Source organism: Eptatretus burgeri, chromosome 3 (assembly GCF_056783735.1).
Source record: "Eptatretus burgeri isolate ZD-2024b chromosome 3, Ebu_testis_v1, whole genome shotgun sequence".
Classification (NCBI taxonomy): Eukaryota; Metazoa; Chordata; class Myxini; order Myxiniformes; family Myxinidae; genus Eptatretus; species Eptatretus burgeri.
In genome coordinates this window covers 58,147,248-58,171,165 of record NC_140963.1, presented here as the reverse complement: position 1 = coordinate 58,171,165, position 23,918 = coordinate 58,147,248, and the positions used below count along the sequence as shown (strand labels likewise).

Sequence of the window (23,918 nt, the reverse complement as noted above, 5' to 3'; positions counted from 1 at the left end):
GGTGCAACACCCCCCCCCCCCCGCCCCTGTGCAAAGCCCGTTTCAACATCTTAACAAACGACTCCGCCTGCCCATTCGTCGCAGGATGATACGGTGCGGACCTTCGATGTCGAATACCATTTTGACGCAAAAACTCATCAAATACACCTGCGATGAACTGCGGACGTTATCAGAGACCAGGATCTCCAGTAATCCTTTATTAGCAAAGATCGTCCGCAGTTTCTCTACTGTAATGTTTGCTGATGTATGCTGCATTAATACAACCTCTGGCCATTTAGAGAATGCATCGATCACAATCAAAAACATTTTGCCATTAACCGGCCCCGCAAAATCTACATGGACCCTCTGCCAGGCCCTGTATGGGGTCAGCCATAGTCCCGAGGCTCGACGCGGGTTATCAGCATCTGTTTGACACGTGGCGTAACGCTTAACCAACTGCTCAATGTCTTTGTCTAACCTCGGCCACCACAACAGGCTACGAGCAAGACTCTTGGTCTTCACGACGCCAAGGTGACTGACATGCAGTTCTTCCAAACACCGCTGCCTGAACTTCGGCGGAATCACTGCCCTCATTCCCCACATAACGCACCGTTGGACCAACGAGAGCTCCGATGCGCGCGACGCGAAAGGCTGAAATGCCAGTGTCGAAGGTAGATCGCTCCAATTCCCCGTAGAAATCGCCTGGACGACACGGGCGAGCACTGGATCATGAGCCGATTCCACCGCGACCTGTTTGGCCGTGATCGGCCCGCTTTGGACCTGGCCCAGCGCGAACACATCGACCCGGTCGGCCGACTCAGAAGCAGCTGGACCCTCCGCACACGGCAAGCGCGAGAGCCCGTCGCAGTTAGCATGCTTCTCGGTGCTTCGGAACTGAATATCGTAATCGTAAGCAGCAAGAAAGACACCACCGCTGTATTTGCGCGGCCGCTACCACCGGTACCCCGCGTTCGAGTTTCAAGATGAATTGAGGCGGTTTGTGATCCGTCTGCAAAGTGAAATGCCACCCCAGCAGGTATTGATGAAACCTCCGCACACCCCAGACGAGGCTGAGAGCCTCGCACTCGATCTGGGCATATTCCCGCTCTGCTGCGGACAGGGTCCGGGATGCAAAACAAACAGGCCGCTCGGAACCATCGTCCATCCTGTGGGAGAGCACTGCCCCGATGCCATATGCAGAGCTGTTGCATGCCAATAAGAACGGACGCGCAGGCTCGTAGTGCACGAGGACCGTATCCTCTGTGAGCAGCCGCTTGACGCGGTCAAACGACGCCTGGTGTGCAGGCCCCCAGGCCCAGTGCTCGTCCTTCCTGAGCAACCGCGTTAACGGCGCAAGTTGTGAGCTGAGCCCGCGCACGAACCTTTGGTAATACTGGGCCATACCAATTAACGAGCGCAGCTGCGTCTTGTCGCGAGGCGGTGGCATGTGCTGAATCGCCTCCACCTTCCGAGGGCCTTTCAACAGCCCTCCGGCGTGATGATGTGCCCGAGGTATTTCAAGCGCTGCTTGAAGAACGCGCACTTGTCCCTGTTCAAGCGCAGGCCGCATGCTTATTGCTTTGTCAGCACTTGGGCAGTGTTCGCAAGGTGCTCGTCCACCGTTTTCCCCGCAATGAGCACATCGTCCAGGTCGGTCTGAGCGGGCAGGCCAACGCAAACCTGATCCATGGCTTTCTGCCACAAGGCTGGGGCCGAAGCAATCCCAAAACAGTCGGGTATATCGATAGAGCCCTTGACACGTGTTGATTGTCAAAAGCTCGCTACTCCCGGGATCCATCGCCAGGTGAAAATATGCATCACGCAGGTCTAGCTTCGTGAAGTATCGACTCCCCGCCAATCGTGCATATATTTCATCGATTGATGGCAGTGGATATTGCTCCACGCTGAGCCCTGGGTTAACCGTGGACTTGAAGTCCCCGCACAAACGGACGTCTCCATTCCGTTTCAGCACCGTGACGACCGGGGTGGCCCAATCTGAGTACGACACCCGTTCGATCACTCCACAGGCCCCCAGCCTATCCAGTTCACCCTTGACCTTGTCTCGCAGGGCATACGGCACCGGTCGTGGTTTACAAAAACGAGGAACCACCCCCTCCTTCAGGAAGAGCTTTGCCTGCACGTCCTTGAGTTTCCCAAGGTCGTCGCAAAACAAACCTTGATGTCTTTGAAGAATCTTCTCCAACTGATCCTCCCACCGGCTCAACACAGGTTGCACAAGGTGAACTGTGGCCCAGTCTAGCCTGATGCGGGACAGCCAGTCTCGGCTGAGGAGAGACGGTCCCCTCCCCCGCACAACGTACAACGGAAGCGCAGCGACCTGGCCTTGGTACCGCACAGACACGTCTGCCATCCCGACTGGCGTTATCTTCTTGCGGGTGTACGTGAACAGCGTGAGGTTTGACCTAATAAGCTTCAGGCCGTTGAGTCTACGCACGGTCTGTTCGCCTATGATCGACACAGCCGCTCCCGTATCAAACTGAAACGTGATCGGCGTTTTGTTCACTTCGATTTCCACCGTCATCGGGCGCGCCGCCGCAGGGCCAATTGAAAACAGGCTCAACAACGGCTGCCGGTTCCGCCCCGGGTCGCCTCGCACATCGCCGTCCATGACCTTAACGGTGGCCGGCGCCCCATGGCACACACGCTTCAGATGACCCACCTTGTGACAATTTAAACACACAGTGCCTTTATACGGGAACACACGGCGCAGGTGTCGACCTCCGCATCCCAAACACGTCCGCGGGGTCACCTCGTCGCTCGTGCGGCCGCGCGGCGACGTCCGACCCGCACCGAAGGTCGTGCGTGCGTCCCGGGGCGCTCGCGACCCCGCGTGGCCGGTGATGGCCCGAACATCTCCGCGAGTCTGCTCGACAGCTGTAGCAGTGCCGACCGCCGAGTCGAATGTAATGGCTTCACCCTTCAGCCTTAGAACCGCCAAAACCATCTTCGCATCTTGTAAACCAGCAATAAAACGATCTCTGAGCCGAGCTGGACGCTCCTCCGCCGTGAACTTGCATGCCACGGAAGAATGCTTAACTCGAGCCACGAAATCAGCGACGCGCTCCTCCGCACCTTTCGAGAGGCGATCGAACTGGTATCGAGCGAGCTGTAATGACATCTCCGGTGCCATGTGTGCTTTCATCTTCTGCACAATGTCCTAAAAAGAAAGCCCGTCATCACAGGGCTTGTCCGGCGCCACCAAATCACTCAGTAGTCGATAATGTTCCGTCGATAGCGAGGCGAGCAAGATCGACTTCTGTTTGCTCTCGTCGACCACATCATTCGCGTGGAAATAGCATCCCAATTGCTCTGAAAACAATTCGAAGTCGTCTCCGACGAAAACGGGCACCTGTCCGTGCGCCGTGACTCGTCGATCAACCATCCTCGTCAGCCAATTGTGGTGTACGAGGTGCAGTGGAACATGTGAAGCAAGAGTGTTAGCAGCAACTCCGCTTTATTGCACGTCCTGATGTACATTCCTGCCAGCCCTAGCGGGCGAGTCATGATATACGAAAACCCAATCACGTGATACAGCACATCGTTGGCAAGTATACAGTTGTGAACAAGTTTTATGTGAAGTCAGAAGCGAATGTAAGAAGAATTCTGCGTTCGCTTCTCGGCTTTGCCTATTCCATATTATTTATATCTCATTTCTCCTTCCTTCCTTCTTTGCGAATCGCATCGGCGTTTTTGGCCATCTTCCAGATCACGTGACGATCAAACGGGAAGGAAATTCAAAAATCTGTCTGGTGAGATACAAGATAATATTTTTTACTATCATAATCAATAAAGAGTTGCCGAATATCTTGTAGAATGGCAGACTGGATAGGTTTTGAAAATGGCGATTTTTATAACTTACGTGACCTCGTCCCTGACCTTGAACCCAGACAAAAGTTATATCGTTGTGCAACACTCATCGACCTCGACCCACATAGTAAGTTTCATCAAGATCGGAAAGAAAAATTGCTGACGGACGTTCGGACATTCGGTCCGGCTTTATTAGGTCATCACGGTAGAGATGACCTAAAAATGCAAAAGAAGTTTTTAATCAATGAAATTAAAAAAAAAAAAAATTTTGATGGCTCTATTATGGAAGGCATTATTAAGCCTTCACCTACTGTAAATGATGATTTGTATGTGGCAATGTGATGGGCCAGCAAATATGATGCTTTTAACATACCTTCATTTATCGTTGTTGTGGTATGCAGTAAGTTTTGTTGAGACTCCACTTCATCTCACTTCCTTTGGAAAAATTCCACTGGCTTTTCTTTAAAGTTCAGGTGTTGGGTCTCAAGGTGACAAATCATTTTGGAAGGTTTCATAGCCTCGTTGTTTCAACATACACACACTGAGGTTTGGGGCATTCCTTTTCCCCTATTGAAATAAACCCATATTTTATATATATTCCATTGGGATCATACTCTGTGCAGAGCATCAGTGCTGCCAAGGCAGTCTCCTGGGCTATTGAGCACAATCCTGGATGGGTCGCCACTCCAACACAGGACACTCCAATGGCTCAATCATCCCAGCAAGCTGGTATCCATTTTGCCGACCTCAGAAGGATGACAGGCTGAGTCAACTCCACTTATCATTAATTCAACAGCTGAGCAGGATTTGAACTCAGGACCTTAAGACCACAAGCCCACCACCCAAATCATTAACCCAACACCAGGCGTATGTTTTATATCTGTGGCATAGTATTTTATGTTGAAGGCCAAAAGCATCCTCGTCTTTTCAAATTTATTTTCTTTCATTACATTACTCATCGCATCGCACATTACTCATCTTTCATTACATTACTTACAACTCAAGGACGTGCAGGCATTACTCATTACTCATAGTGGCGTGCGCCTGTAATCCGGCTACTCGGAGGTTTGGGTTGGAGGATTGCTTGAGGACGGGAGGTCTGCTCTGCGCTGGGCCTTGCTATGAGAGGGTGTAGGGCAGCCCGGAATCATGGCGAAACCCAATCCATATCCATGTGTCGTAAGAGGCGACCAGGCTGTGTCAGGAAGGGCATCCGGCGTAAAACGTATGTGGATCAAAACGGATGATCCGCTGTGGCGACCTCTAACAGGAGCAGCCGAAAGAAGAAGACATTACTCATCACATGGCTCATCTCTGTTACGTTTCCAGAAACTTTTACTCGTTCCCAAAAAATGATCCAATGGTACTTGCTTTGATATATTTACTGTCTTCTTCTTCTTCTTCTTTCGGCTGCTCCCCTTAGGGGTCGCCACAGCGGATCATCCATATGATCCGCATCGTGATTTGGCACATGTTTTACACCAGATGCCCTTCCAGACGCAACCCTGGTCGCCTCTTACGACACAGGGATCTGGTACACTTATTTTAACCGGGGTATGCACCGGCCCAGTACACTGGTACTCATTTCGCCGACCGCGGAAGGATGACAGGCTGAGTCAACCCCCTGGTGTTACACGACTTGGTATATACATATATACACAGACATACATACACATGTGCACATATACACACACATATGCAGTATATATACATATATATATATATATATATATATATATATATATATATATATATATATATATATATATATATATTCAGTGGCCCAACGGGGCTTGAACGCAGGACTTTTTGGGTCCCAAGCCGCTGCCCTAACCACTGCGCCAACACCAGGATCTGATATATTTATATTTTATTATATTTACTTATATATTATATAAATATTGATATATTTACTGTTTGGTGAGATTAAAATACTCGTTTAATTTGGTTTGTATATGCCTTTATTTCAGATGAAAATTGCGTGCCAATGATGAGCCGATTGCACATTATAAGAGAGGTGTTTGTCTGTGTCACCATTTTTCCCAGAGATGGCTGAACGGATCTTCGTCAAACTTTCAGAGGTTCATGTTTGAGTGCCTGGGAGGTGTCATAAATGTTTCCTTGAAGACAATTCAATAAAAAGAGAAAGCTCAAGATTTTCAACAGAAACTTTATTTAAATGGTTTTAAACTATTCAAAAGACAGCTTGTATCTTTCTGAGCATTTTCTTAACAAATTGTAGTTTTTCAATTCATTCATCCTTTGTCTTACAGGAAAGGCTGTTGTGAAATTTGTTGGCAAGGATTCAGCAAATAACAGGAATTGTTTGTACCGCAAGGTTTTATATTGAATTATCATGAACAACGTTAAACAACGACAATAGGATTGTCTTTAAAAAGTCTCAAAGTGCATGTGGACTTTGATTTTTTGGAATGATTAATAAATGTAATTAATGGCATGAACAACTTGAGCCATTTTATACTGCCTTCAATGCCATTTTTACCTGCAGGCACACAGGTTCTGAAATAGTTTAAAACATAATGTTGGTCTTACATACACGTATTTTACTGTAAGCAGCTCTGCTGCCTTATTGTATAACTTTTCTTTTCCACTTGAGCATATATATATATATATATATATATATATATATATATATATATATATATATATATATATATATATATATATATATATTTTCGATGTTACCTTTTTTAGTTTAAAACTGTTTCATGAATTGATGGAATTTTTCAGCTTCGTCAGACACTTATGCTTGTCGATCCTTTCTTTACATGATGTATTCAAAACACACCCTGTGATATACATCTATAATATATCAGATCTTCCAACATTTAACCACATGCTGTTAAGGTTGTGATGTTTGGATCTAAATTTAATGTGGAAGTATCCTCGTCTGGAAAGTCCAAATAAAATCAAACAACTCTTGAATACACATGTCAAAACAATAACATATATCTCCTAATCAAATAAGGTGGGAGTATTTGGTAATACGAAACAACAAAGTAATACGTTTTATCCATCCCAGCTCTGCCAATATTTGTCGAACCTGATTGCTGGGCAGGCAAACTAATGTTCCAACAAGACTTGTTTTGGTCTTCAGTGCATCCAAGCAGCTATTGCTTTTGAGAAAGAGCACACATTATTGTCACCATTTTTGTGATGTAATTCATGCCAATCAGCTGCCACATTTCTTTGTTATATCATCGATTTTGAGCGGGTTTATTTTCCAGGATATGGAGGCATACATGACTTCCGGAAGACATCATCTGAAGCTTGCATTCTCAATTCAGCTCTGCTGTTAACAATTCCTGTTATTTACAAATTATCAATCAATCACTACAACTTGTCAAACACTAATGAATAGGTATTTAATTTCTAAGTCAATAAAGTATTTTTTGGAGCTTGCCAAGCCAATTTTTTTTTTTTAATCACACCATGATTAATGAGTTGCGATTGGCAGCTTCTGAAAAGCATGTGCATTTCATTGTACCTTGTCATTTCTTCCCTTGCTTGCAGACAATGAAAGGTAATGTTTCTCTATAAACCGACTACATTTGGAGCCCAATTAATTTTGACTCTCAAAATGTTCTAGAACCTGTTGGGTTTTGGTGAGATAAAGCATCACCAGCTGTTTGCACCAAAGTGCAATGCGAGTGAAACGGGTGGACCACCGCAGCTGATTGAGTGCCATATTGAGTGAGCAAACATCTGAAAAAAAAAAAAAAGAAATCAGTGCCCATGGGATCAGTGAGATATTTATCTAGGTTAATTTCTGCACATCTACTTTTAGCAATGTGGCTACGACTGTAAACTCATGATAAATATTCTTCAAGCTGAGTTTTGATCAACAGCACAAAGATAAATATATAAAAATTACCCCTGTGTGGGGGTGACGGTCATCTCTATAATACCACAAGTTCTCAATGTTCAGTTCAGGTAACCGCGAAACAGTCCAAACTAACCGTTTAGATTGAAATAGTTCACAGAGATACACATATGTATTGTTCATTTAGTACCCGGATTAACACATCAGAATCACCAGGAAGTTTAATACGTGGTTTTCCGGTCCGTCCACTCTCTGGGGACATTTCACTTCCGGTTGTAGAAAAAAAAACGAAAATAGGCTTAGTTCTCGGAGATTATGATTATCCTGTAGATTATTCTTCACTGGTTATAATGCAACTTTCAGAATGAAAATTGGTCAAGTATTTATAGAGATATTGAGGTTTGAAAAATCGTTAGAGCAAGCAAATTCATTAATTATTAATTCCACAGAAGTTTTGTGACTGCACAAAGTAACATGTCAGGTATGAAAAAACATTTTGTATGCCAGATTCATGAATTATTAATTCATTAATTATGGAATGTACTCATTGATATATGAATCAGAAAGCCCTAAGCATGTTGCATCATTTATCACTTATCCCCTATCCGGGATCCGTGGCCTCGTCCCACAGCCTGCAGCCCTATGCCGCCGGTGATTATGTTAGATATCGGCACGATCAAGAGGAGCCTGCGAATTATCCCTGCTGATGCACTGAGTTGATGCAATCGTTCGGCCAGAATATTCGTTGTCAAGATGTTGAGTGATTAAATTACCGATACAGTCACTCGAATTTATACCGCCGACATACCTGTTAACAATCACCTTCGCCCCAGAAACCACAGTCAATCTGAACCACGCTGGCCACTGCTCAGACGCCATGACCGGACTACTGCGCAGTTCTACTACACAGTTTGGTTAAAGATGACTCGGCATTTTGGCGCGCGCACACGAAATTATATTTTGAAAATAAATGCCGACGTTTACATTTCGGGTTTTGAAACTTTTTCACCTTCGGCGGAAAATGTATAAATATAAAAGGCTAAAAATGTGTTTTATATTTATATTTCATTTCTCCTTCCTTCCTTCTTTGCGAATCGCATCGGCGTTTTTGGCCATCTTCCAGAGCATGTGACGATAAAACGGGAAGGAAATTAAAAAATCTGTCCGGTTAGATACAAGATAATATTTTTTTACTATCATAATCAATAAACAGTTGCCGAATATCTTGTAGAATGGCAGACGAGATCGGTTTTGAAAATGGCGATTTTAAAAACTGACGTGACCTCGTGACCTCATCCCTGACCTTGAACCCGGACAAAAGTTATATCGTTGTGCAACATTCATCGACCTCTTCCCACATAGTAAGTTTCATCAAGAACGGAAAGAAAAATTGTTGATGGACGGACGGACATTCGGTCCGGCTTTATTAGGTCATCTCGGTAGAGATGACCTAAAAATAACGAGAAAATAGAATTTAATGCAAGTGCGTTGATAGATATGCCTCTGGCCGAATTAGATGTCAAGCCACCATTAAGTTTGACCTCAATGAAAGGTCAAATGAAAAATGAAAGGTCACATGAGAGAAAGAGATAAGTAGAAGATAGAAAACATCAAATGCTTCAAACTGCAGTAATGGTGGGCAACAAAGGGCATGTAACCATTGACCTGTTGAACTCGGCATTGAATCAGTTCATCTCTGTATCAGTCCAAATTTGTGCAAAGTTTGGTTGTAATCCCTTCAGTGGTTCACAAATTATTGTGGTAACAAAAGATGATAACAGACATTAAAACAGACAAATGACCCGAAAACACTGCCTCCGGTCTTCGGCTGTCGAGGCATAAAAATTGCAATCATTTGAACAACATTATTCTCAAAGATTATTCTTTTTAGAGGCTACAGTGTTACTGCAACCACAACATCCACAGTACCACTACTAGCAAACTGAATGATGTCAGCTAACCAATAGGAGTATCTTGAGGCGACCAATGTACATGTTATGGACGCATTATATAGATTGTGCATATAAACTGAGATGTTCTTTCAGGGAAGGAAAGGAGTAGAGTTTAGAGTGGAGGGGAAATGTGTTTATGAATCACTATGTATGGATACATATAAACATTTCAAATTGTAGTTGTAGTAGTAGGGGGGCCAAAATCTGTATGGAGCCAAAATGGGATTGAACCTTACAGCCCCAGATATAAAAATAGGACCACTGGACTTGCAGCTTATTTGGGCCCTGACCTAATGTGGTAACCAAAATTTGGTAAAATTCTGACTAGTGGGTCTGGTGAGGAAGATTTTTGTAGGAATTTTCGTGATTTTCCAAAAAATTTACAAAGTCCGCCATTTTGACACTTCCGATCAAGTGATCAGTATGATCTACGCAATTTCACATCACGACCATGTCCCAATGTTGCAACCTAAATTTGGTAGCATTCTGACGGCTGGGAGAAGCATCCGGAGAAGATTTTTAAAGAAATTAATGCGATTTCCCCAAAAGCTGACTAATAGGCTGTGGGACGACCCTGTTTTTCTTTCAGTTTCGTTCACTACCTCCGATGGACGACACAGATTTGACATTAAAAAATGCATTAAAATATTTGAATACCGAATATGGTTGTTCTTTTGGTCAAAAGTTTCACATTAGTGAGAAATTATCAAAAAACTGGAACATTTGTAGAGGGCGTAAAATATGTTGATATTCTCACGGTATTCGCGATTGGTCTAAAAATAACGTGAATACACTGATTCACCAATCATATGCGCTGATACAGAGTACGCATGGGGGACAAATACGGCACAGACGAGGTGGTTATACGTGTGTTCTGCTGGCGCACGCTATATAATTTGCGTGCAGAAACATACGCAGACAGCAAGTTCAACATGGAGTGTTGTATGCACGTCTGTTCATCGCCAAAATCCAAGATTTCATCGTTTTACTTGAGCTCCTGGATCAAATTTAGGCAGTGTGCAGAGCGATGGAAGAATATATGTGGCATTTATGCGAATAAAGCAACTGAAATCTGGTCAGCTTTAGAGCTGGAGACAAACCCGAATCTGTCAGATGATCTGAGGTTACACTTTGGCTACCATCGAGAGTGCCACCAACGATTCACTGACGTCTTGAAGCTTGGTTTAGCGGAGAGAGAGGACATGCATCTCGAGCTCAACAATCTACCAGTCAAGAAGAAGGTATGTACATGTATTCACATTTCATTGCTATTGATCTGATTACTATGAAGAGAGTGGTTGAATTTGTATTTGTGCAAAAAATGTGGTATGTCAGTTGTTGGTGATGAAGTGAATGTCATGAAAGCAAATATAGCAGAAACAAATGCGATGGATACACCTTTTACTCGTTTAGGATTGGTGGGGCAGTGGCATAGATTTGTTGTCACGAGTGGAGGGAATGATATTGATATTCAACTTGACTATCGATACCCACAACTAAAATCTTGCTCAGCTAAGGGGGTGGGGGGCGGGGGTGGTAGTAGCCATATTTGTTTTCCAACACAAATGTCCATATATCACATGTACAGTTTCATATTATCGATAGTAACATTTGATATAATTTTAGTATCGATATGGCATCAAAAAGTTGGAGATATACCCCCCACCGGATCTCCGCCTGTGGGTGGGGGTGATGGTTAAAACAGGTGTATGAGATATGTGTGTGATTGCATGATCAATATATTTGAGTAAATGTTTGATGAAGTGTAAATTTGAAGACTTAATATTACACTGAGATACATGTTTTGTCGGGAGCCAGAGGTCAGAATTGATTTGCTGGATAAGACCAAATTCGTTTTGAAATGCTTGATATGTTTAGAAATAGTCTATCCCAATCACATGAAACATAATCTATTGACAATTTTTTTTTTACATTGTCAATGATTTCATGGCACTTTACAAAGATGCACTTCCGTCAAAAGCACCAAACAAGATTTTAAATATAGCATTAAAAGTAATACAAATGCGCTATAATATATTTTTATTCATCTATCTATCCACTTATGAAATCTGTCCAATCAAAAATCCGTCCCTTATCTTCTTTTGTCAGACAAATGTGTCTGCGGGATTGGGAGTGTTCTGCGAGTACTAATAATCTTTAGACACGCATTAAATCGGCAACGCAGACGGTTGTATGCGCCTGCACGCACGTGTGTGGTGCCTATGCACAGATACACACCGTACTCAGTGCACGCATGTGTGTCGTGTCTCACCAAACACTGCCAGTTTGTACATAGTGCTGTCACTGTTTCTGGCGCAGTAAGTCTCGTTTGTTCGTAGATTTCTCCATAATGTGCAACTTTTGTCAAAAAGAACAATTCAATTATTATAATAAGGATTTTTAGCATAATTTTGAACTGTGTATCTCGTAGTCCCTCGGACCTAATGAACGAAACTCGAAAACTAAGCCGTTTTCAAGCGCTCGTCCCATGGCCTATAAGTCGGCCATTTTGACAATTCCATTCACGTGATCTGCATGACTGGTTTGTATAAGCATATATTTCAGATATAACTTTAACATCCCAACCCTACCATAGTGTTGCAACCCAAATTTGTTAGCATTGTGATATGTGGGACTAGAGAAGAAGATTTTGAAAGGAATTTGCGTGACCATCGCCATTTTGACACACTCCCGGTCATGTGATCAGCATGCTCTCTGAAATTTAACACCAGGACCCTAGCCTAATGTTGTAACCCAAATTTGGTAGCATTCTCACTCGTGGGTCTGGAGAAGATTTTTGAAGGAATTTATGCGATTTTCCCCAAAATTGACAAAGTTGGCCATTTTGACACACTTCCAGTCACGTGACCGGCAATTTAACATCCCTACCCTTGCCTAATGTTGTCACCCAAATTGGGTAGCATTCGAACTGGTGGATCAGAAGAAGATTTTGGAAGGAATTTGCAGGACCAAGCCATTTTGACACACTTCCCATCATGTGATCAGCATGGCCTCCGCCATTTAATATCAGGACCCTGTCCTAATGTTGGAACCCAAATTTGGTCGCATTCTCACTGTTGGGTCTGGAGAAGATTTTTAAAGGAATTTACATGATTTTCCCCCAAATTGACAAAGTCGGCCATTTTGACACTTCCATTCATGTGATCAGCATGACCTTTGCAATTTAACATCCCTACCCTGGCCTAATGTTGTCATCCAAATTTGGAAGCATTCTGACTGGTGGGTCTGAAGAAGATTTTTGAAGAAATTTATGAAGTCAGCCATTTTGACCTACTTATGGTCATGTGACCGGAACAAGCTTTGCAATTCTTGTTAACAGTCAGGAGAGGAATGTTGCTGCAAAATTTCAGCTGGATCGGCCTAGCAGTTTGGCCGAAGACGTCAAAATAGGAGACGAAAGGATAGACAGACAGACGGTGCGCGATGACAATACCTTATCTGGAATGTAAATTCCAGATAAGCTAAAAATTGAAACCTACATGTCTGGAGGATTCATACATAAATAAGAATGCAATGTTGGATTTGTAAAAACATGCAATAACCAGTCAGCAGCACTTTAGCAAGACCACTATGAGAAGGTGCCCGACGTCTTAAATGGCAATATTCGACATCGGGGTATGGTTCTGCAAACACAAACTGTCATTTTTAGCTCGCCTGTTCGAAGAACAGAGCTATAGCGATACCCCCGGCGTGAGCGTAAAAATGTTAAAGTTTTTGGTGCAAGTTATTTCCTTTCTAATGTTTTTATCTACCACACTTTTTTTACTGATTACAATGTACAAATACATATATTGCTTTAAAATTATTTGGATCAGACTTCACTGCAATGCTTTATTAAAAATATTATTAGACGTCTGAGCGTCAGCGTGAGCGTGAAAATGTTAAAGTTTTTGGTGCAAGTTATTTCCTTTCCAATGTTTTTATCCACCACTATTTTTTACTGATTACAATATACAAATACATATATTGCTTTAAAATTATTTGGATCAGACTGCACTACAATGCTTTATAAAAAAATATTATTAGACTTGTCTTTTAAAAATGAAAAACGATAAATGTATAAACAGGCGAGCATTGGGTGGCTTTGACACCACTCTGGTATAACTGCTTGTCATATTTCAATAATCAAGGTGTCAAAATATTCAGGAAAAATAGTCGACCACTAATATTACTTTATTTTAATACTTTGCTTTTTACGTCACAATTGTATTATGTGGTTTGGCTGCTGGAAATTAGTCGACAACATATTGTTGCGAATTCGCGCCCGCCGGCGTGCGATCGGCCGCGTAACTCAAATCGCGACCGTGTCGCCCACCGGACGGACAATTCATTCGTGATCCTCCTGGGACTACTGCCAGAAACCAGTCACGGGTGGGGGTTTAACCCCACCACCACCCAGTCCGCAGTCGACCCACGCGAAATAGGGTGAATCGCCAAATGTCGATATACCTAAGTACCCGCGCGGGTAATCTGCCGAGGGATGGGACCACGCCACAGGCCGACTCCGGACACGAACCACTTTAGCAGTTCATTCCGTATTACAGGGATAACCGAGCGGAGTTATCGTCGGCCTTGACGGTTCCGATTAATTACCGGGTGTTTTAAAACCCACTATTAATCCCTTACGTGACGCAAGATGGAGATTCAACAAAGGAAAGGACGCAGTGAGACGGAGAACAATTGGACAAGCACACTTTATTACACACACACACAGACAAGCACGTATTCACAGCCATACAGTGATGCACATATAAAAGCAAGGACACAATGCAGAGATACAACCGAATATAATTATTACAACACTTAAACAGTTCTACTTTTCAAGACTGGCGCCAGACACACACATTTACACAAAACCCAAAAGAAATGGAAGTCACGACTTCCCTGAGTGCGTCGAGTCCTTGGCGACCGTAACTCCGAGTCCCTCCGGCGTGGTCCACCAGCTCGTGCCGCGCGTCGCTCGTGTGGTCCGCTCGACAGCTCGGACGAACGAACAGAACCTCCGACCAGGGACGATCACCACAACTCCCCACAATTCCCCTTCAGGGATAAGGGAACAGGAAAAGGAACGACGTTCTTGTCGACCTTCACGTCCACGCCTTTTGTCAATCGCTTGAACGAACCAAGAGCCTCCTCGCACAAGAGCCTCTCCATGCCCACACCTTTTGTAGGGGCCGGCTCCGCCCTGTTGCCCCGCCCCATTTCTGTCTCCACCTCCCTTCGAGGCGTTTCCAGAAAGCTCTCGAAGGGGGGCGTGCCCCCACTCCGACCGCCTCACGCCGTGCATCCACCAATCGGGAGCGAGCTGCCGCACCCCTCCCCTTCACACAAAGCATGGTGAAGGGGATTCAGGCGGAAGCATCAAGCAGGGAAATTAGGCGGGAAAACCCCACAGGCGTTGTTGTTTTTTGTTCTTGCATGCGCCCGCACGGTGCTCGTTGAATGGCGAGTGGCGAAGATGTGGTAGCGTAGTTGTGGAAGGTGGCATTGTGTAGTGAATGGCGTGATCGTGACATGTTGGTTGTGGCGATGTTCGTTGTTGTTCTTGCACCAAATTAACAATAGCCAAAGAAAAACGGCTAACTGAAGCGTCACAGCCCGAATGGATCACATATATTCCCTCTATACAACGGGTTTGGGCTAACTTCACATGAACTTACCGATATATCTCACCTGAGGACCCTTTATGGTGTAATGTGAATTTCCACAACCGTAACAATATATTCAGGGTATATGAACCAGTAATAGGTGTCCACAACCATCCTTGACCATGTTATGGAACGTCGGCCGAGGCCCTCACGTTTTCACCTTTATTCCCTTTTAAATTTGTTTTCTCCGCAACCGTTTGTCGGATTGAGATAAATTTTTCACCATTGGCGTGACTAATGTGGAATGTTTTAATGATAATTATGACGTCGTAGGTCACGTGGTGTGGCAGCCATGTTGGAACCAGAATGGTGTCAACGCCACCCAATGCTCACCTGTTTATACATTTATCGTTTTTAAAAGACTAGTCTAATAATATTTTTTTATAAAGCATTGCAGTGAAGTCTGATCCAAATAATTTTAAAGCAATATATGTATTTGTATATTGTAATAAGTAAAAAATAGTGTGGTAGATAAAAACATTAGAAAGGAAATAACTTGCACCAAAAACTTTAACATTTTCACGCTCATGCTGACGCTGACGCTCAAAGACTAGTCTAATAATGTTTTTTATATAAAGCATTGCAGTGAAGTCTGATCCAAATAATTTTAAAGCAATATATGTATTTGCATATTGTAATCAGTAAAAAATAGTGTGGTAGATAAAAACATTAGATAGGAAATAACTTGCACCAAAAACTTTAATATTTTCACGCTCACGCTGACGCTCACGCCGGGGGTATCGCTATAGCTCTCTGTTCTTCGAACAGGTGAGCTAAAAACGGTAAAACATTGGACCTCTGTATCTTTGAAACCGCACCAAGGAAAAATTGAAACTTGGCACACGGCAAGTACTCCTCATGGGGAATGAGTGCGATTTTTTTCATGACGTCATAGATGCCCTTGTTATGAGATCACAATTGCATATGTAGAATGCTACATCCGATCGGTATGAAAATTTTTGAGGGTCATCTTGGGATAAAATGGTCCACAGAAAAAAAATTCATGATGTCATCGGACGTGATTTGGCAGCCTTTTGTTTTTTTAAACCTTCAAAATCTTCTCTGAAGTAGCTGAACAGATCAAGGTGAAACTTTACACATTTGACCCCCGTCCATGAGTAAGAAAAGGTTCACACATATGATGTCATTGGTCACATGGTTCGGCAGCCATATTGGATTTACCCAAAAACCGATTAAAAAACCTTCTCCAGAACGGCTGCAAAAATCGAGGGGAAACTTCACACAAGTGTTTCCCATGCCATGGGTGTACAAATGGCACATAGCAAGCACTCCTCATGGGGAATCAGTGTGGTATTTTATGATGTCATAGGTGCTTGCCTTCATTATGACGTCAAATTGTATATGTAGAACGAGACATCTGATCAGTATAAAAATTGAGGGTCATCTCGGAATAAAATAGTCCACAAACATTTTGATGACGTCCTTGGTCACGTGATTTGGCAGCCATATTATTTTCTTTCTCTTTTTAACCTTCAAAAATCTTCTCTGAAATGGCTGAAAAGATCGAAGCGAAACTTGACACATATGACCGTCTATCCATGAAGAACAAAAGTCACACATATGATGTCATAGGTCACATGGTTTGGCAGCCATATTGGATTTACCTGAAAACCTATGGAAATACACCACTCAAAAGAAGTCCTGGCAAGGGTTTGCAATCTCTGATTGGTCTTTTTCTTGTTTGCTTTGTGCATGCAGTTACTGTTGTATTAAAGGAAGCAGTTGCAAGATCCCGTCTCTGTGCCTGCACATGACATTTCTTTGTATAACAGTTGACACGCGCTGGTGAAATCAGAGCTTTCGTTCGCTCTGAGCTATGCTTTAACAGAAACCAGTATATCGACCTTCCCTGAAATAATTTTGGTCTGGACGAATAATAAATTGGTTCCAAGTGTGACTTCAGGTAATTTAATATGAACTTGTTGTATATCTCAGCTGCAACTGGTACAAGTGATATTCCTCTGTCATTACGAGGCATTGTTAAATCACCTTTCTTTGGAATAGGAACAATTAGTGATTTGGTCCAACGGGATGGCGATTCGTTGTCTAGCAAAGCTGAGTTTCAAAACAGGAGCCAAAGTTCGTGGAAGGAATAATCTTTCTAGATTATGGCAGTTATTTCATCAATACAAGGTGCCTTTCGGCGTTTGACCGAGTCAGTTACAGACCTCAATTCTTTAAGGTAAAATGACTAGTTGACATCTTTAAAGGTCCAGAAATGGTAAGTTCTGTAAGATCACTTTCCGTAGAGGGCTGTAAAGGTTTTCCTGGAAGGCTTTTAAATGATCAAGCGAGCTTAAAATATGCTTCACTTTAGATCCACATTTTACAATGGCAGAGGGAATTTGCTTTCTGTCATTTAATTCATCAATAGTTTTCCAGGCAGTACTATGCTTTTGTTGGATACTCAGATGAGCTATATCCTTGGTTTTACCTTCTTTGCTTTGGTTGATGAGCATAAGCTAATGGTAACTTTGACAGACACGATTTTATGATCTGAACCTTGTTATTTTACAACAATCTTGATCATCTGTCGGTTGACATGAGGATGGACCAAAGAGTAGTTTGGGGTGGGAACTTTCACATTACAGTTTTTTTTTAGTAACTAAAGTCTAGACTCGTGGAAGAACGAAATAACAAAAGGTATAAGGCAACACACTAAGGATACAGTCGACAGTGTGATAAGTAAACTCATAAATTGGATGAATGAACAGGAGAACCACCTCTGATCTTCCTGCCATCACTCCTTAACACCCAAAATGATTGGTTTGTTGTCTGTTCTATAGCATATTGGACTATTCTTCTACATGTGACAAACCATCTGTCTTTGCCATTCTCTGACATGTGGCAAACCTTATCACATATGAGAGTTTAAACAGGCTTTGCCTTATACCTGTGCGTAGTAACTTTCATACCAGTGGGTTTCAGATGCCGGCTGGCATGATCAATTTCCTCTTTACGTGATGCTTGCAGCATGTGAATGGCTTTCAAATGTTGATGTAGCTGATTGGTGCACATGTGTGTGGTGTACAGGTGTTCCATCTTGCCAAAGAGACTTGCCACCTGGCCATTTGCAATGCCACAAACAGAACAAGTACATAAACAACAGTGATCTGTTGCCGTGTTTCTGCAGCTTTCAATGTTTCTTGTATATAAATGAATGCTCCAATGAAGCCAACATACAAATCAAGAGTGAGACATTCCTATTTTGTTGCTGAATGTTTTGAAACTGCCAACAGGTACAAATAATGAAAGGCATCATATGGTGAATTGCTGTGTACTTTTGTCATGATTTGTGTTTTACCTTGGCCTGTTCTCTCAGTTGGTCAACAATCAATCGATCAACTTTGGACGGGTTTGGTGGCAACCGGAGTCCTTGGCCAATATTGGAGTTAAGCAAGTTTCTTCCTGGGTGATATTCTGCCAGCTGGACCTCAGCCTACCATAGAAAAGGATGAGTAGTAAGTACAGCCAAAGAATATGCAACACAAGTAGTGTTCAAGGGCATCTTTTGGTTAATTATTATTATTAAATGGTTCATGCTTCGAATAAATATGTAGGAGTTTTTAAAAACAGGTTAGATCCTCGGGTTCAAAGGGAAAGGGTGTATGAAAAGTTTCCACAAACATTTTAATGTTTGGATCGCTATAAAAATTGGCACACAGTGAATAATTTAGTCATCAAAATAGTTACCATATGAACTGATGTACACTTGTACAGTCTGAAAACCGACAATTACATTTAGCATTTTGAAAAGCTTTTCCCAGTAATAATTAACAGTAACATGAAATGCAGTAAGTTAAGAATGTTGACAGTCACATGGCTATTATGTCTGAAATGTGAATCATCCTTTGGAAATTTTACTGGGGGCAGGGTTAGAGAGGGTTCGAGAGCCAAAGGGGGTTAATCAATGAACCACCAAAAGGCAGCAGCAATGCGGCCAACAGGTGTGTTGTTATGCTTCTCCCTTGATCATTTACGATTGGTTTTGAACAGTGCATGCAAAATATTTATTGCAATTATGTGTGAAAATTGTTTCTTTTCATGGACTGCATACCAAAAGCTTAAAATTTTTTAAAGGATACTGTGGCGCTCGTCTTCTTTAAAGGATACCAAGATCCATTGCATATTTCACCGAACACTCAACGGGGATATTAACAAGATTTCACATCGTTTAACACCCACAAAACAACTATCAACATCATAAGACTGCATCTGCAAGTCTATGGCCTATCCATCCATTGGGACCATACTCTGTGCAGAGCGTTGTGCTGCTTAAGCAGTATCCTTGGCTGTTGGACACAATCCTGGACCGGTCGCCACTCCGACACAGGATACCAGCATGCTGGCACTCATTTTGCCGACCTCGGAAGGATGACAGGTCAAATTAACCCGAGCAGGATTTGAACTCAGGACCCTAGGATCCCAAGATCCTAGACATGTGGCAAATTCATCAGGTACAAGTCCTGTCTGGACACGTTTTCAAGCAATCGTTCTGAATTTTTTTTGTGTGTGTAGGTGACTGGCCAAGGACAGCAACGCTTCATTTTGGTGAAGACCCAAATCCGGATCTGGATCTGAGAATTTTTCAAGTGATTCTTCAGCATTGAGAGATGGGGCCAAAAACGATATTTCGCACAATATCTCAAAACGTTATGGATAGATTCCGCAGAAACTTTGTGGACCAGTTGGGTGTATGAAAAGGACTAGTTGATTCAATTTTGGCAAAGATCCGAATAGGAGAATTTTTTAATTGATTTTTCACCATTGAGGGATGAGGTCAAAAACTATATATAGCATGTTATCTCTAAAAGTTGTGGACGACTTGTGTGTGACAAAACAAGGTGGAAAGATGGCAAGGTGAGAAGAACAAGCCGATTGGATTTTGGTTAATGTCCGGATTCAGATCCGACCTTTCAGTTGGATACAAAATTTAAACTGTTTAGCCTGACGGAGGTATGCGTTCTACCGAGTGCCATTCCATTTCGCCAAGTGTCACTCAGTGATTTTTCATTTGTTTATGTGTCTGTTTGTTTGTTCGCACATAACTTTCGTGTTTTTCTCCGCAACCGCTTGTCGGATTGGGACAAAAGTGTCACCATAAGTGTAACTACTCATGCAGAATGTTTGAATGATAATTATGACATCATAGGTCACGTGGTGTGACAGCCATGTTGGAAAAACACAAAAACTTTGGACCTCTGTATCTCTGAAACCACAAGGAAAAAACTGAAACTTGGCACAGAGCAAGTACTCCGCTTGGGAAATGAGTGCGATTTATTCATGACATCATAGATGCCTTCATTATGACATCATTGCATATGTAGAACGCTACATCTGAGCAGTATGAAAAATTTTGAGGGTCATCTAGGGATAAAATGGTCCACAGAAAAAGAAATTGATGACGTCATAAAACAAAAAATAACAAACCTTCAAAAATCTTCTCTGAAGTGGCTGAACAGATCGAGGCAAACTTTAAACGTATGACCGCCTATCTATGAGGAACAAAAGGTTCACACATATGACATAAGAGGTCACATAGTTTTGGCAGCCATATTGGATTTACCCTAAAACCTACAAAAATCATGTTCTCCAGAACGGCTGGACAGATCGAGGGGAAACTTCACACAAATGTTGTCCAAGTCTTGGATGTGCAAGTTTGTTCAGGAATAATTGATAGGTCACATGGTTTGGCTGCCATATTGGATTGAAGAAAAGTATAAAATAATGTTTTCTCTGGAACCGCTTAATCCATCGACGTGAATTTTCACAATTATGATCGAGTCGTGATGGGGAATAAATATTTAAAATTTCAATTTGATCGGACACATGGTCTGGCAGCCAGAATTTTTTTTTTTAATCTGGATAATTTTAGATTTTTTTGTTTTGTTTAAATAAGGCTCACTTGGCTGTTCCTGGATGGGTTTGAGGGTATACAAGTAGCAGCTGAAATGTGAATCCTATCCAAGTTCCTCCTGATGACTTCATCTTTGCTTTTTGCTTCTTCGGGTTCCTTCTGATTATTCCAATGCAGGACTTTACCTATTTGGTCTTCCATTTGATTTGAATTGAATTGATTTTAATCACATTCTGAATTCACTTGAATAATGAATAATAATTTTTAAAACATCATGGGTCAGGGTAAGCTGTTCGATCAAAGCGGGATTGCATCAAAGTGGGACGTCTTGGTACCCGGTCATCACTGCCAATAGTTATAAAGTGGCAGTTACAGTTATGTCTGTTTTTAATTACGTAACACCAGTACACAAACACCACAAACAATACACGACACAAAACAAGTCCTGGTGAGGGTCTGCAATCTCTGATTCCTCTTATTAGGGTACCCTGTCATTCTGACAGGGAACCCTATTGTTTTTCTACTGTTTATTTCCTTATTATTTATTTTTTTTCCGCCGGCAATTTGCGGGTTCTTTCGCTTTAAAAATCATTTTCTCAGGAACGGTAAGTCCGATCGACGTGAAATTTTCACCACAGTATGCATCTTTTTTGAGAGCAAACTTAATTGCTAATTGTGACGTCATAGGTCACGTGGTACGGGCGCCATCTTTAAAAAAACAATAAATTTGGACCTATGTATCTCTGAAACGGTGCAATGCAAAAAAAATTTGCTTCATACATTTGAATAAGCTTCTCATGGGGAACAGGGGTGATTTTTCATGACATCATCGGTCAAGAGGTGTGCTGGTCAAAATTTGTTAGGTACAACGCTGCATAGGAAAAATCTGAAATTTCTTGAGCCTCATCTGCACAACAATTCACCGTAGAAAAAATATATATTATGACGTCATAGGTCACTTGGTTCGGCAGCCATCTTGTTTTGAATATTTTTTTTTTTTTAAATCTTCTCCAGAACGGCTCGACAGATTGAGGGGAAACTTTACACACACATTCCCCATGATAGTCCAGTTGCCAGGTTGAGTACCTTGTTGCGAGAAGTGTATTGTTTTTTGATGGTTTCATACTCGCATGGGTCTATAGAAAAAATTTAGCTTGGTTGCTGGAGTGGCAACCTTGGGGAACTCCGATAATTTGTATAAATCCAAGATGGCCACCGCGGACGGAGGTGGAAAATAACTTTTCAACCAATCAACCTACAATCACATGTGATACATTTTTTTCCGTATAATTTCGAGGTGAGGAATCGATTTTTGAGGTCAGTTGTGTGGTTCGGGGGTCAAATTCAGGGTCAAAGGTCAAGTTCAATGTCATTTTTGGACTATTGAGGGGTTTAAAACGTTTTGACCCCTGCATCAACTGCAGATCACTCCTACTCGATAGTTGATGAACGATCCCATTGATTCTAATCTCACCTCTTCTTCTTTTCAGAGAAACGTATGATGGCTGACTCATGGTGTCTTCTCCCAGTGTGTCACGGAGAAGAAACGAAATTCACCGAGATCGGGATCAAGAAGCTCATCTCGTGCACCAAATCCCGTGGAGATGGGGACCTGCAGGCTAAGCTACAGAACATTATTGATGTTGGTGGAGATGCGGCAAGCATCGCCTGCCACAAAGGTTGCTACTGTACTTGTACATCAAAAGAGAAAATTGAGAGAGTGAGAAAGTCACAGAAAAGAAAGGCTGAAGATGAGGGTGTAAGGACAACTACAAGGCCTCATAAAAGGTAGCTGACAAAGGTGTGTTTGAATACAAACGTGATTGTATGTTCTGTAGTGAGGAATGTTTACCCATTGATGATAGACACCCAGAAAGATGGGACTGCGTTCGTGAGTATATGACCAAAGAACATTTTGACACAGAACGTAACCCACTCCCAACTACGAAAGATATGCTCCTTGATGTTGCCGAGCAGCGTAATGATGATGTCGCGAGAAGGGTCAAGTTGCACCTTGCTTTTGTTTCTGATCTAACTTCTGATGAGTGCAAGTACCACGTCCGCTGCTGTGACAGTTTCACGAAAGTCCCCACATATGCCGATTTGTCAACTGGTAGTGCAGATGAAAATGCTCTGAAGGAAGTCATTGAGTACATGAACCGAGACAGGTCCAGAATATGGAATGGAATAGTGTTGAACTGCATTCCCTGTACTCGGATCGAGGTGGCAAGCTCGCTCGACGTGACATGTTAAGCAACTTGACTGACTGCATGAGTAAGGATGTTATCATTGTTCAGGTAGATGGCTGTGCTGCCATTGTTGGTTTCCGTGAGTCCGTTGCGAAAAGTCTCAAGATAGTTAAGGTAGATGATACGGATGAGAGGAGCATTGCTTCCGTGGTGAGGCAGATCAAGCATGAGGCACGGTCGGTCAAGTACAGCAGTGCCAATTATGACCTATCAGAGTTTACACAGGCCAACACAATCAAGGCGACCAGCCCAAATTTGTTGAAGTTGGTTTAGGACCTGGTCTCCGGTGGTAAAGTGACCAAGAAATCTCTGAGCCTGAGCCAGTCAATTAAGAGTCACGGTACAGGAACCAGAAATCAGACAACATTAGGACTGGCCATCAAACTGTTGCACCGGCATGGCAATTCCGAACTTCTCAAACCCCTTTATGAACATGGCTTCACGACCTCGTACGATGAGGCCCTGAGATTCCGAAAATTGGCCGCTCATCTACAAGGTGACAATGCAAAGATTCTCCAC

General features: G+C 42.7%; 1 protein-coding gene across 3 annotated transcripts in view; it reads right to left on the bottom strand.

The window, feature by feature from the left end:
* Positions 1–5,959: 5,959 nt before the first annotated feature.
* The window catches only part of MEIOC (meiosis specific with coiled-coil domain), a 57,356-nt gene continuing 39,397 nt past the window's right edge, over positions 5,960–23,918 (bottom strand). For all 3 annotated transcript variants that reach the window (XM_085873560.1, XM_085873561.1, XM_085873562.1), the window contains 3 exons: positions 18,598–18,732; positions 18,209–18,356; positions 5,960–7,533 (listed from right to left, as the gene is read on the bottom strand). In XM_085873560.1, coding sequence (XP_085729686.1) covers positions 7,391–7,533; positions 18,209–18,356; positions 18,598–18,732 — 426 coding nt within the window. In that variant the 3' untranslated portion in view covers positions 5,960–7,390. The remainder of the gene's footprint in view (positions 7,534–18,208; positions 18,357–18,597; positions 18,733–23,918) is intronic.